The 15829-nt window shown below is 36.5% G+C and overlaps 1 protein-coding gene across 2 annotated transcripts in view; it reads left to right on the forward strand.

Annotated features, from left to right (window-relative positions):
- The window catches only part of LOC117290505 (rasGAP-activating-like protein 1), a 41210-nt gene that overhangs the window by 21510 nt on the left and 3871 nt on the right, over nucleotides 1-15829 (forward strand). Inside the window, exons 5-16 of one of the 2 annotated variants that reach the window (XM_033771925.1) lie at nucleotides 2687-2819; nucleotides 3502-3583; nucleotides 4413-4645; nucleotides 5306-5420; nucleotides 7276-7423; nucleotides 8840-9014; nucleotides 9655-9841; nucleotides 10315-10452; nucleotides 11002-11140; nucleotides 12379-12405; nucleotides 14129-14310; nucleotides 15014-15151. In XM_033771925.1, coding sequence (XP_033627816.1) covers nucleotides 2687-2819; nucleotides 3502-3583; nucleotides 4413-4645; nucleotides 5306-5420; nucleotides 7276-7423; nucleotides 8840-9014; nucleotides 9655-9841; nucleotides 10315-10452; nucleotides 11002-11140; nucleotides 12379-12405; nucleotides 14129-14310; nucleotides 15014-15151 — 1697 coding nt within the window. The remainder of the gene's footprint in view (nucleotides 1-2686; nucleotides 2820-3501; nucleotides 3584-4412; nucleotides 4646-5305; nucleotides 5421-7275; nucleotides 7424-8839; nucleotides 9015-9654; nucleotides 9842-10314; nucleotides 10453-11001; nucleotides 11141-12378; nucleotides 12406-14128; nucleotides 14311-15013; nucleotides 15152-15829) is intronic. The other variant, XM_033771926.1, reaches the window with a different exon arrangement.

Here is a 15829-nt window from a genome sequence, read left to right on the forward strand (position 1 = left end):
CTGTATACTCAGTACTTTCCCGAGCTCTGTGAAAAAAAGTACCAGTGCTAACACACATCGGTATATATGGGTAAAACCAAAATTAATATTCTTTATCCCTGATTCAAACTTCCATCTTTTTAATAAAACTTCATCCAAATTTGCAATTTGTTAACAGACGCATGCATGTAAAGAATCATTTTTTATAACATGTTTTATTTTGTATGTTGTTCATTTTATTGTCCCAATAAAAAGCATTTCAGCAATATTCCTCGGGCCCATCACCTGCTTGCATTTTATCATATTTACATTGTCAGTTTTAAGGTTAAAGGACCATCACCAAAACTGTATTCTAAATTATATTGTTATGCCCCAAGGCATGTACTTTTAAGTTGGGTTTGCCTGAACCTACTACAGTAACCAAACTTAGAACGAATGTTTCCCAGAAGAGTATACAGAGTGTCAATTTGATTAATTTACCACTTAAGGAATGATAAATTAATCATAGTTCCAAAGTGGCAAAGCTTGTTGCCAATTTGAAATGCAGCTAAAATGTTGACACCTCAATAACATACATTGGTTAGTAAACATGTAGTGCATGTATCTTCATCCCTATGTTTGGTTCTGATCAATTTTTAAAGGGTAAGGGGTAGTGTTGTACAGTGTAGACACGATGGGCGGCGCTGGGCCGTCCTGCCCCAAACTCAAAATTTTTGCCCAGCACTCTGAGAAAAACACATTGTGCCACCCAGAACAGGGTTCCCCTATCAAAATACAGTGTATTCTCCACTGTGCATTGATCTGAGACACAGCAATTAGTGATAAGGAGTATCTACATAAAAATGTACACATGGAATGTCAAAATGCCACTCAACTTATTGCATGGCCCAATAACATGAATGGTTTTGAAACCTGGCATCATGCCTGAAGCTTGCACTTCAGCAATAATGGCCCTATAAATAAAGATTAATAGTTTTGTCGATCTGCTCGCCCTTGGTGGACTTAAAAAAAAGAAAGATTTATAGCGCCCACCACTAAAACTAGTCTGGCTAAAACCTTTGTAAGGGGGGCCCATATGAGAGATTTCTAACTGATGGGAGGAGGTTGAACTGCTTATCAGAGTGAAGCATTGAGGCAATAACAACAACATCAGGAAATATTGAGAAATCATACTCACAAATTCAGCAGGAGGGATCAAGGAGATTTGTTTTGTCCAGTGTGGATAATGTTCAGAGTCCTCGGAGATTCCTAAGAGACTCAAATGTTCCTAGAATTGTGCATGCTCTTTTGCTGATTCTGAAAGAAGTCTGTGGCTGAACTGGGTTGGATTTGACAAAGAGTTAAGACTAGTCTGATCTCGAGCTTAGGACTACATCCTCCTACATGTAGGACTAGTCCTAACTTTTTGTAATATACATGTAGACCCATGAACTGTTTAGGAAAGTTAGCAGGGACTTTTGAGAGAAATAAACGGTAAAACCTAAACAAAACCAGCTACCCTTACAACATAAAAACAACATATGAAACATATAAAAACATGAAACTTTCACAGGTTCTTTGTTTGGAGTTACATGTATCTATTTCTCTTTCAAAATACCAATGATACACATTCCCTTTCAACAAGCTTCTTGCTGTGCCAAGAACAAGGCCATATATGTATATATATATATATATTTCAGTAATTAAAACCATGTACAGCTTTCAACAACAGAACTAAACAAATGAAGCATTGCCTGTTGCCCTTACCCATCCATATCACTGCACTTGATCTTTGATCATATCGCAAAGACGGGTAATATTTGCTGAAGGACACATGGTTGAGGATTATATCAGTAGCTAAGCTACTCTAAAATAAGGGCTGTAGAAATGACCTAAGTGTTGTGTGTTATTCAAGTGGAAACGTTTATCTTGGTGATTGATCCAAAAGAACGTCAAATCGTACAGGCATGTATCGTCTCAGCTGATCAGCTGATTTCTGCTGGTTTTTTTTTTCACTGGTCTTTAAAAAACACTCACAAATAGTTCATCTGATATTGACCCTGATTAAGGACTTTTTAATTCAACTCGATGCTAATTTTGTCTTTTGATTTATGTATTAAAAATGAAAATGACCTTTCATCATTTAACACTTTCAATGGCAAAGTTAATACAATATGCATCCAAAAATCAGAATTTCAGATTTCGTACTTGAGAAATGCAAATTAAAATACAAACATTTCTGCAAAGTGCATTGCTTGTATAATAAAATCTAATTATATAGACAAAATAGTACAAAGTCTGTTTGGTGAATGGTAATAGAAAACTGCATGATGTAATGTTTTCAATTTCACTTTAATTTAAATGATCAAAAACATCTATAATTAGGCCTGTACATATATTTCTCAACATGTAGAATTGTTAAAAGCAGCTTGCTTTTAAAATAATTTCAGTAGTTCTAGGAAGTGCCTGATTTTAGCGTCGGGTGTTTGTGCCAATCTCTAGTGTTATAAAATATTAAATTTAAGTTGAAATGTATGGCATTATTCACTGCATACTGTACATGTTTTTTTTATGACAATGTATTTATTTTTCACCATCTTCATTAAGTACTTTTAGCGCTTCTTTTTAGTGTAATCCGCATTCTCATTGTAAATTTCTCGCCGCCCACACACACATCCTGTGTAGTTTCTTGACTAAATTATCTGATTGTCTATCCGCTAAAACATAGGAATAGAGAAATGGCTCCAACTTGTAAAGGTGGACAGAGACACAGAGGTTCAGGGGGAGATACACATAGAAGCTACAATCTCAGAGGGAGATGGAGGACACAAAATACTGAAGATACAACTACTAGAGGCAAGGTAAGACATGACGTCAAATAAGACGCCCACTTAGAACAGTTGCTGTCTTTGTGCTGTTTGACTTGTTTACTCTTTTTTCTCCTGTGATTCTGTTCCAACAACACTTGACATTTAGCTCTATTGTATATATATGTCAAGCTTTGTGTCCAGCTGTACATGTACTTGTAGCGCCCTCTGGACCTGAAATATTATTCAGGCAGGATTGGTGACACATCTGTCAAGTGGAGGGTTGTGGTATAATTCAAAGTGACTTGTTTTGCAGATTAAACAGAACATGTACTGGGTAAACATGTATAATTCAATCAAGGGGCTGGGAAACAAGTTCTGTCTTCTGGTACAAAATCAACACAAGGAATTTGTTAAACCACTTATTATCAATTTATTTTACTCAAACTAGAGTTTGTAACTTTGCTTTTCTTTTTGGCAGAATTTTGTGTAAATTCAACCACTTATAGTTTACACATCATATCTTGTTTAAAAGACACATTAATAAACACCCATGCTTTTAAAAGGAGGATTATTTTTTCAAAAGCAAGAAAAGCAATCATTTTTTCCCCACCCAAGGTCCCATGGTCAAGTTCTGTATAGCATTGCCTGGGGCTAGCCCAGTTTTAATAACAAGAATTTCCTTTTCCACTCAATTCGATTATAAAAAAAAACAATTTTGTTTTCTTTTCATAAGGGACTTGGCTGTCAAAGATAAGACAGGCTCTTCAGATCCTTTTGCAAGATTAACTTTTGCCGAGCAGAAATTTGACACACGGGTAAGGACACCCTTGAATTTCAATGTTATTTTTTTTTTTCTTCATATTTTGCTTGTTTTTATGTGTAAATTGCAAACTCCCATCACATAACTTCACTCATAAATGTGTTGCAAAATCCATTTTGTATTACATGTGTCTTAGATGATCAGTCCGTATGAGTGTTTGGGAATCCAGCCAGCATACTTGAAGAGTATTCCATATTTTCCTTATTTGCTGAAGATGATTTTCAAGTGACACTGCTTTTATAAATATTTCCTCTTATGGGACAGCAAGAAGAAACAGTGTCATTTTTTTTATTTGATTTTGGCTTTCAAGCAATACAATTTTTATGAAATGTCATGAAAAATAATTACAGTTTTAATGGGAGCTCCCATCAGCCATGAAAAATGACATTGACCCTTCAGGAATGGACTTCTTAAAGGCGCTGGACATGTTTGGTAATTGTCAAAGACCAGTATTCTCACTTTGTGTACATCACAATATGCATAAAATAAAAAATCTGGGAAAAGTTGGACTCCATTGGTTATCAAAGTTGCAAGAGAATAATGAAAGGAAAAAACACAAGTTTGTGTGCTTTCAGATGCCTAATAAAAGGCTTTAGCTGAAGTCTTTTATTAATTGAGTGAGAAATTAGCTCTTCCTAAAAAACTATGTAACTTCAGAGGGAGCGGTTTCTCACAATGTGTTATACTATCAACAGCTCTCCATTACTTGTTACCAGGTAAGTTTTTATGCTAAAAGTTGTGTTAAGTAATTACCAAGAGTGTCCAGTGAGTTCCTTTCAAGCACTTTGAGTCAGAATGATTATTCTTATCTTGTCCATTTATAGACAATCAAGAAGACCCGGTTCCCCAAATGGCAGGAGACATTTACCCTGACATTACCCGAGTCAACCGAGGGTGAAATTGTTGATATCACTGTGTGGGATTGGGACCGTGTCGGCAACGATGACTTCATGGGACGTGCTTCGGTCAACGTCTCTGAGCTCACTGCTGGGAAGACAATCAGGCAGTGGCTGAGACTCAATCCAAGGGAAGAGAAAGAGAGAGATTTGGAATCAAGGTACTGAGCACTTAACACTTCTTGAGGGTCCCCAAGGCTTTCTATTATCTTTACCTAATGGGATTCAGGGTGAAGAAATTGTTCTAAATGGGCAGGTACATGTACAATAGGGATGACAGAACCTTGTCTATATACAGTACAATAAATCTCATTGCCTTTTGATCCACAGCTTCTATAAAAATATACTTGATACCAAGTTTTCTCAACATGCCTATTCACTGTGACTCCTAAAGTGTTGTATTACTAGCTACTATCAAGTGATCATTGAACCTTTGCATATAAACTGTATTTAATCTCATTGAGTCCTAGTGCCTTTCTCAAACCTCTGCTTGCATGGGCTCTGGCTCAGGCTCCAGGCTCTGTGTGCTGATGTTTGTGCAATATGTGCTGCTCCAAAATGCAGGTTACGGCCAAGCTGCAGACGCAGCGTGCGGAGCCTGAGGTTTGAGAAAGGCCCCTAGAAGAAAGATGACATCTGTTGTATGTAGACCATTCTCAGAATTAAAACTAACCTGTAAACAACTTCATCCCATTTAATGCTTGATATATTTCAGCTGTCCCAAGCTCTGCTTTCCCCTTGCCTTAGGCCTAACGTTCGTCTCATACATTTTAGACTGTGACACCTTTGCTTCAGTTTTCATTCCCATCTTCTTTTTACAGTAAAAGTCTTGGTTCCATACGTGTACGTGCTCGCTACAGTGAAGAGAGGATCTTGCCATCCCAGTATTACCAACCGTTAGTTGACCTGCTGGTTGAGTCTGTACAGGATACAGTGGTAAGGAAACCAAATCCACCTGCTTAGTACTAAGTTAAATGGCCCCCATCTCTCTGTTCTTTCGCTTGTACCCCTTTAATATACTGTGTAAGTCTTGTGTGTATTCGAATGCTGGATCTGTGAAAGTGTGCGATCCATGTCAATAAATTCCCAACAAGGTTTGATTACAATCAAACAATGAAAACAGGCAAACAAAGATAATACCCCCAAACATCCTTTCAATTTATTTATAATTAAAGTGCTAATTGAGCAAAATGAAAACCATTGCCCTTTCAAAGTTGAAAATTAGCTCGTTTTACATTGGAACTTCGGAAGAAACGCTAGGGTCTCAGGTATCAGGAAGCACTTTTGCAGGCAACAATGTGCTCTTCATGAATCTAGCCTGTTTTCTGTACATACATGTAGGAAGTTTTTGTGCTTACAGGCTTTTAAAATTGGGCCCTTTCACAGGCTATACGGTGCTGTTTCTCTAGTGCGTTTGAATACACCCATAAGATGCCTTTAAATCCAATACTCTATGCTTTGATAGGTAGAGCTAAAATGTATCTTAAACCAGTGTATTGAATTTTAAGCCAATGAAATTCCATCAGTTTGTCTGGAACTACCGCCATGCTTCTTGCATGCAGTTGGTGGATTATGTCAACACTTGTGAGCTTGCACATATAATGCTGTGCAATCAGACACAGTAGTGCCATTTCACCACTGGTTGTGTTTATGCACACAGTTTTGATTACATAAGCTCCATTTCACTTTTAAGTACCTGTACCATACACCTCAAGTGGTATTGGATATTTTTCAAGTGTTATCCAGGATTATTCCATTGTATAAGCTTGACCTAGAAACCGAAACACTATTGAAAACTCATTGTGCAGTAGTGTCATGTAATATAACAATCAGCAGAGAATAACCATTCCTAAACATTTCCTTTATTTGCAAATCTGAAGCATATTGGGAAGGTTCACATTTTCTATTTGTGAAATCCGTTTAGTATTTTTGAATATTTTTAATACTTACACAGTAGGCCTACATGAAGCTTTCATTCTGATAACTTGTGTGGAAAATACTAAAAAGAAATCAGTGGAAATGAGGAATTAATCTAAACACGTTTGTGCACTAACTTTCACAAAATGGAATGCTCCTGTTCATAGTTTTTGCTTTGTGACAAATGTCTTCAAATTCAAAGACAGGAAAACTTGTTAAGTCTCCCAAGGGTTCCTTGAGAGGATAGCGACACAAGAGGTACTACAAGGGACTGAAATTGAGAAAATCTTAAGTTTTAGTGGGGGAGCTCCCTTGGGGGTAACTTGACCTTACATGCAAAAGCGGAAAAGACACTTCAGTTTGAAGTATGGACGGTGTATAGCCCTTGTTCCTATTTATATCTACTCAAGCTTTCAATTCCAAGGCTGTGGCTGAAAACTGTGAAGGGGAAAATTCTGTTGTAATTTCCTGTAGTAACTCATATGCTGAAAAAAAAAATTAGTGGCCTGATGTCTCAACCCAAGCAGAATCTTTCTTGAAGGCTCATTTTAGCCTTTCAGAAATACTGGGGTCGAAATCTCAGCCTCACAAAGTGTTTGTTTTCATTTTTAGCATTGTTCCTTTTGGTTGGTAAGCAGTTTGCAAAAGCAAATACTATTTTTCAACTCATAAACATGCACTGAAAAGGGGACCCTGTTGCTTAGAAGAAGGACTATTTTCTGCTTAACAGCTTTGTAAAACTGGGATTTGGGCTTTGTCTTTGGTAGTCTTGAATGACTGTTTTACCCTATATGACAAGTTACTCTTTAAACAAAAATCAAAATGGTACTTCTGTTCTCTTTTCCAACTAAATTTCTTTCCTCTTATTCAACAGTATCGCTCGACCCCTCTCACCATGCTTGAAGAGGTCATGACCCTTGACCGGTTAGAGATTGCCACAACATTGGATAAGATTTTCTTAGGTCAGGGGATGATCCTACCTTTCCTAGATGTTTTAATACAACAGGACCTTCAACAAACAAGTAAGTTGTCTCAGAACTGTTTGCATACTGTCAAAAACTTGCCTAAAACTCATTTCATCCTCCTGGTTCAAATAAATGCAAAGTAAATGAATTGTTGCAACAAATTCAACTAATGCAATGAAATGCAATTTGGCCGGGAAATATTCCTGTTACTTGTACTTTTTAAAACACTATTATTAATATTGTGAAGAATGAGCCTTTTGCATGGACTTCTCATATATTATATAAAAACGTACATCTTTCAAAAAAGGATTTATAAATCACAGGGAAGACATGCTATCTGCTCTTGATTTCATTCATTCTTTGCAAAATGTCCAATGTAAACTTATATTGTTATCTTTTTATATATTGTGCTATCTTGTATAAGAAATGATTTTACTATCATTGCATGGTGAATATCATGTATTTCATTCCTATTATATGCATTTCCTCCTCTGCATTACCCGTGTATTGATCTATTGCATTGTTTATTTTATGTCTAAATATATTTTGTAAATTTTCTTGCTTATGTTTTTTTCTACTGCTAATGTTTAGAAATGTACATTTTTTTGTACCATGAACAATCATGTTAACCTTTATGGTTAATGGAAAATTGTTTTATTGCAACTGCATTGTGAATATCATTTATTTCATTGATGTACATTTCCTCTTCTGCATTAATTATGTATGTATCTATTCATTGTTTTCATATACAAGTGTATTTTTTTGTTGTACCATTATTGTGTATTTTGCAATCTACTAAGATGTTCATTTCCCCCTCTGCATTAATTATGTATGCATCTATTCATTGTTTTCATATACAAGTGTATTTTTTCGTTGTACCATTATTGTATATTTTGCAATCTTCTAAGTCATTTTCATTGTCGAACAAATGTATGTTTGAAATGTTGAATACTGTATTCAAATATCATTGCATTATGAGTTGATGTTTTTGTGCGAGAAATCTTTTCATATTTTGTGATCTTTCATCAGATGATTTGTTTTCTCGTTTCAGGTTACAGAGTACTATCCTTAAAGTATGTCACATATTGCCTTCAAAAATGACATGACCTTTAATATATATTGTGTTATTGCACAGACTACTGTGTACAATTTTAAATCAAACCTATACTTTTTCTTTAGTATCTTTTTATTTGATTTTTAACTGTTTTTTGGGGGGTGAGAAGACATTCTTAATGACGATTCCCCCACCCACCTCTTTTAAAGTTAAACCCATGTAAATGAAAAATCTGTCTCTATGAATTTTGGTGGTTCTAAAAAAAAAAATCTTATTAGAACCACCAGAACTATTAGGGAAATGTTGTATGTACTATACGTACATTGTGTTTTTTAACCAATCTAGTTTGTATCTCTGCCATACAAACTTTTAAATCCACCACTTTTTATTGAATCACATTTCACCCTTTTCCTTTTCAGCTGATATCAACACATTGTTCCGAGGTAATTCCTTGGCCACTAAGTGTTTTGATCAGTTCATGAAGCTGGTTGGTATGCCTTACCTCTTGGAGACCCTCCAGCCCATCGTGGATACCATCTTTGAAGAGAAGAAGCACGTAGAACTGGATCCCTGTAAAGTTGGCAGCATCAGGAGGTTAGTGGGGATCAGCTTTCTTCCCCATCTCTGTTGACCCTGGTTCAACTCCCACCTCAGACCAGTTTGCAAGTGGATTGTTTTTTTTGTCCTTACCTAATTCCATTTGCAGTTTCCTCCCGCATGTAAAACTGAAGTAATAGGTATGTGGTATTTGGGGATCAGGTTTGCCTTTCTTGCCTGCCTCCCTCTCTGTTAATCCCGGTTCGACTCCCACCTCACTTTGGATGCTTGCAAGTGGACTGTTTTTTAGTCCTTGGCTGATCCAATTTAATGCAATTCAATGTGATGTTTATTCCATAATTGGGAAAGTAATTCCATATGAGAATTTATAGTCGGAGTTTAAACATTAACTGAACTTCCTTCTCATCTACTATTCACAAACATTTTCAGGTGTCAAGTTAAAGTTCAAGGCTTATTTTAGGGTTCCTTGGTTTCATAAGATACAAGAATGGACTTTAACCTCTTTCTGCTCAGACATAATTGTTTTTCTTTTATCTTCAAAAAGCTCAAAGCAACTTATTGAAGTTATTAAGTAGAAATCATAAAAATGAGCAAAATCAGTCGCAATTTCCTTGTGATATTAGTTACATTGAAGCAATGCGTGGTTGAAAAAGGTACACTTTTGTTATTCTTGTAGGAGAGTAAGCATGAAGAACCGCTCTGAAGGTTACCTCCTTGAGCATAGTGCTTCAATACTGACAACCTACCTGGCTGCAATCGTTAGCTGCATCTTGGAATCCATGGACCGTTGCCCACCAATCTTGAGGATGGCTCTCAAACAACTAAGACACAGGGTTGAGGAGAAATTTCCTGATAATGATACAGTAAGTGTCAGATTTTTATCAGTGAAGTTAGGATGGAGGTCTAAATGTGGATTTGGACCACAGGCCAGACACAAAAGGCAAGTGATCAAACGTAAAAGATCAAGATCTTTTGTCCAGCATCATGGCCCAATATCATGGCATTGCTTATGCTTATACAGCCCTTAAATGCAAAGGTTTGCAGTGGTCAGTCAGTGCAGAAATGTATGGTAAGTAAACCCTCAAAAATGGGCCCAGATTGGTAAAACAAAGCCACAACTGCATAGAATACAATTGTTAAAAACATAGCAATTGTCATGGAATCTTTGTTTATTATAAAATTGTCACATCTGTATATATTATAGCTGGATAAACACCTATTTCATTACAAATGGAAGTGTTTTGATTCCCCCTTCACAGTGGACACTTGGAGCTGGCATCAGGTTAGCCCAAACTCTGTTTTAACAAAGAACAACCCACCGATTGATTTATTTCAGGATTGCAAATATGTGTGTCTGAGTGGATTTCTCTTCCTACGGTTCTTTGCTCCAGCAATCCTTTCACCTAAGCTGTTCTTCCTTAGGGATCATCACCCTGATAAGTACGTTGGCCGGACATTGACACTTCTCGCTAAGGTAAACAAGTGCTTTGAAAAAAGTTTTGTTTGTGGGTCTCGAACAAAAGCAGGTCTAGTACTTCATTCTTGTAAGGGCAAAGCAGTTTTCTTTGATTAAGTTAATGTAACTTGTAGCTGGAACATTTTAAATGCACAAGCTAGTGCAATTAGAAGGAAAACACAACATTTCAAATCAAGCTTCAAATTGATAATTGTCCAGCCTCTTAGTCGTTTTGCATCAGCAGATTTTTGCTGAAAATATAAGTTTACATCATGAATGTTGCCATTTTCCTCTTTTTACGGCTAGAATGAGTTATATAACTGACCTGAGCCTAAGTGCCCGAGGTGCTACTCTTTTTCGGATATACTTGTTGTCCACATGATGACAGGGATGACACCAAATGGTCTTTTTGATTTCTTGTTGTAGTGAGATAGTGTTTATTATGAAACAAATGTGTGGGCTATCCTATAGAACTGAAAGTAATTAGGGGTTTTTGGCTCGGGAAATACTGGTGTACAAACGATACTGATGAGTATTTAATTCAGATTGTTGTTTACATTATAACAGGCAATCCAGACCATTGGTAACCTTGGTATGAAGATTGGAAAAGAGCACTGGATGCAGCCACTGGGTCCTCTCATCCAAGACAGTGTGGTTCGTATCAAGGACTTCCTTGACACCCTTCTTGATATTGACGAGACGGAGAGTAAGTCTTTCTCTAATCATAGGCTATAATTAATACCTGATTGGTTAGTCTTCATCCAAGGAGTTATCATTATTTCTAGCAGTAATTGAAAGCAACTGTGATATGACCAACAATGAACTCCCATTTGTTTATTTTTTAATTTGGTCACTACCTCATCTTTGAATCAAGGAAAATGTACCCTTTTTCATCTTCTGGCCAGTCTTCATGACCACAGTCAAGCATGTTATACGTTTTGTATATTGTGTGTGAAATATTTGAACTTTTTGTTTAGAGAGTATTTTTGTAACATTGCTTGCCTGTTTTCATGACAGTTATTAGAAACTGATTGGTTTTGTGTGCAATCTGCTGCATGATTGTATGACTTCTTTTTATCAAGCATGAAGTGTGTTTTGTACTATCAAAAAGTAGTATATTTATTTTTATATAAAGTACTGAGTACAGTGAAATTGATAATGTCATATTTTAAATGCATTAAAAGGCAGGTACAACTTTGGTTTTGAACCGATGGCATTACTTCATTTTGTGACCATTTTAACAAATAGCCAGATTCATCATAAAAAATACGAGCTATTGAACGATACAGGGAATTGCATTTGGCGTTGTCACAAAGAGCCACACATTTCAACAGATGCATTGCAATAGAAGAGCATAGATGTGAGTAAATGTTTACCCGATTGTCACGAAGAGCCAATGTACGCTTGATCACATTATTATGTGTGGCCTTTTTGTGTAAAAGCACATTATTCAGATGAGTGAAGAAGTAGGTTATCCCACTGTTAGGGTTTCATTAAGAGACACCATTGACTGATTACTAATGGCAATGAGCCAACACTTTAAAAGAAATTAGTCAATACAGTGGTTAAACTTTTACAGAATCATATCAGAGGTTTTTTAAACTGCGTGGCTTTAGTATTGCAGAATTGCAGTTGTAAGCTGAGCACAGTGTAAAATGTAAATCTCAATCTTGCCTTTTGACATATGTGGCTCTTTTTGAAAATGGCATTTTGAAATAATGTAAAAGAGGCAACATCCTTTTACCTCTTCGATTTTGTTTGCCGTTTTATTTTTGGCAATTTTGTTTGAAGCTCTGTGCCCATTGTTGTTCCTGCCTTTTTATTTTAATATCCACTGAGTTTGTATTTATTTAGTATTTTGCGTTCATCGCTTTCTCGCCCACACATGTCATTGTTTTTATCATTTTGCTTCATTTCCCCCATTGTTTTACATTCGACATACAGGTTCCACGCATGAGTTTGCTTTATCAGGTATTTATGCATGATTTAATGTCTTCTCAAAAACACACTATTGAATGTTGCATTTGTTAAATGAATGAAAGTGAATGTGTAAATCAATGGTTGTTTATTGTTAGCTGTTAAAACTTTTTACTGCTTAGGTTGTTGTCTTGAAATTGCGGTCTACAGATTTGTTTTACAAATCTCATACAAAACTTTATTATCGTTCATCAACATTAGGCTGAGGGGTGTTTATGATTATGCCTTGGTGTCCAGAGTCTTTTTTTATATTGCCTTCTTTTTGGAGGCAATCTTAACATCCATCTTTTGGACAAAAGACTAACATTGCCTCTAGAAAGGTTGAATTCATTCCGAACAGTTGTCAAGATTTAACCAGTTTGCTTTGGAATACACAATAACAAACATAATTCTTACACAACTGGCATCGTCGGTTTTTATAACTGGCATTCAAGTTTCTATGCATTGTAGTTTTGGTGGTCATGTAAAATCCCCACGTTTGGTGAGGCAGATAGCGGATTGTGTGTACAGCAGCTGCTTTGCGTAGTTACTGTGGTTATGGTTTGGTAGCCCTGGTCAAAAGGGGTTGGGCTGTCACACCCACCTATTTTCCCCCCGGGGTGTGGGAAGGAACATTCAAATATAATTTTCTCATAAAGTAAGGAGGTATCATCTTTACTTTAAAGCTTGCAGGAACAGCATAATAAGTAAACATTTAAATCAAAAATAGCTTTAAATACCAAGGCTTCACTCCAGCTACTTTACCTTGGAAAGAAAAGTTCAAAACATCTTTAGACAAATCTGGTGGGCGAAACCAAACAAAACACAGTTCAAAATTTATGCTTGTTTTTGTTGTGACAATATTTGTGACTTGTGTTCTAATAGAATCAGTAAGGGGAATCACAATGTATTCTGAAATTGATTCTCTGACTTAATGTTGTTTGCAGTGGGATATATTTTCTGTATAATAAATTAATTCACCCAGATGACATTTCAAAGAATAGCCCCCCTGCCAACTCTCAAGAGATGATACAAATCCGAAAGCTCAATGGTTAACGATCACACACAAATTCAATACAAATCCCAGCTGAAATCAATATGTACATAACAGATTGCATCTCCGATCATGGACCAATAACTTAAAGGTCATGGTGGTACTGGAAAGCCAATATTGTTCTGGGTTGTTTTTTCAAGGAGAAGGTATTACAAGTTTTGTGGAAGGAGCCGTTTTTTTTTCATCGTAGTGGAAGTTCTTTGTGCTGGGATGAAAAGTAAATCCTTTGATGTAGGCCTTCAAATGCGAAAATGCCAGCTGTTTATTGCTCAGTTAAACAAATACTGTTCAAGTTTGTTATATGAGCAGAGTATATTTTAATTAGAGATAGCCTGATTATTTTTATTTTATAGGTCCTGCACCTAATTTCATGGTGCCACTTACTATGTAATTTTGCCTTTACCATCACAATTTGTTTGTCTATTAGGTCGTCCCCAAATTTCTGCACTACCCTGATATAATTATGCTTATTTGCTCTATGCTTATACTAAGCACAGATGCTTTCACCAACAATAAGCAAGCTGAGTATACTGTTCGAAACGTTGAGACCAAACCGGCTCTTCTCAACGCCCACACTCCTCCCAAAAGATATGTTACACATGATTGTACCTGCAAGTTTACTATTCAGAATAACTTCTTGTTTTTAACACCACTTATTAACCTCTCTTCTTAACCCCCCTGCAGTCCCAAACAGAGAGGCCCAGAAACGGAGCATCTTCCACCGCACCGTCACCATCAAGGAGGGCATTCTGAAGAAGCGGCGTGCTGAAGATGTGACTGTAATGATCACTCCATTCACTTTTAAGAAACGCTTCTTCTGGCTGAGTTACGATAGTCTGTCCTACGCCAAGCATGCTGAGGATCAGGTGAGCTTTTTAGGTGTCGGATATGTAAGCTACTTTAAGCAGGTCTTGCTATTTATTAATTTATTGTTTTCACCTAAAAAACTTTAAAAGAACAACCTTTTGATAATGATATAGGCTAGTATATGAATTCCTTTACTAATTTGTCCTTTCAGAAGATCAAGGGAAAACCTGAATTTTCTAAAATGACCAAAATATTTTGTTGATGATGGACTTACAAGTTTTTGCAAGCTGTCCTTAGGTGTTTCCTCCCCGCTAAATAATGTAATTGGAAGAAACGGCAGTGAAAATTACTGAAAAGTAACATCATGATCATTAATACAGGTTTGCCAACATCAACACTGACTTCAAAAGCCCCCCAATAAATTCTAGCTGTTAGTCTCAAAATGTTATTCCTAAATTGCTAAGGATAACAAGTAAAGCTTTGGGTTGAACAGAGAAAAGGTAACTAAAGCAGGACATGAACGTACAGCCTCCAGATCAATGTGCTGGTGCCCTACCAACTGAGCTTTCTAACCCGAATTTGTCAATATCCCTAATTTGTCAATATCTTTGTTCAGGGATGCCAGTTAGTAAAAAGATATTGATAAGTTAGGGAGTCCTAATTATCGTTGGAATGCATGTAACTAAGAGGTTGACACAGTTAAGAACGTATTTTCTTTGGGATGCAACTAACCACTGCCTTGTACCCATCTCTATCTTGAAGGTACGGAATACTATATTGATTGAGTGGGTTTGTATAGTGGAGTGTGTGGATGAAGCTGCCTTCCAATGCGATCACCTCATACAGATTATATATCAGGACTCTCAAGGGGAACTCAAGACATTGTATCTCCAAGCCAAGGTACTCAGAATTCATTTGAAGTCATGTAAGATATGGTCACAATTCTGACATTCTGCAGAAGGGAAATACGTGAATAAAATTTTACTGCATATACAATGTATTAGAACTTTGTTTTGGGAATTTTGTGTAGGAACTGTTACAGAATGGGAGACTTTTGAACGCTAGTTGGCAGCAGACTTACCAGGTAAAATCCATTGTTCTTGGTAATGTGCCTGAGCTCAGAACTACGTAAACAATGGAAATTTACTTGGTAAGTCTGCAGCCATCTAGCGTTTCAAAGTCTCCCATTCTCTTCCCCCCTAATGTTGTACTAATGTTTCTATTGTCTTTTTATATTAACCTTGTAATTAAGTAAAACTTACAGCTCTGGTTATGATTATAAATTAATAGTTTATTTCATATCTTTTTATCAAATTGTAACCAAAAGGGAAACTAACTGGGTAATTTAAAAATACTTTTGGTTTGAACAAAGAATTGAAGAGAGCAAGGTTTGAACCAAGCCTCTGGTTTAATGTGCCCAGGCTCTACCAACTGAGCTATCTAGCCCTATGTTGGCGGTCTCCCTATTTTGTCAATATCTTTGTTCGGGGGTGCCAGTCAGAAACTATACAACCATTAACTGCCGTCTAGCCAGGGGTCAATTTCACAAAGATGGTCCTAACTTAGGACTAGTCCTAG

The sequence above is a fragment of the Asterias rubens genome, chromosome 5, assembly GCF_902459465.1.
Source record: "Asterias rubens chromosome 5, eAstRub1.3, whole genome shotgun sequence".
Lineage (NCBI taxonomy): Eukaryota > Metazoa > Echinodermata > Asteroidea > Forcipulatida > Asteriidae > Asterias > Asterias rubens.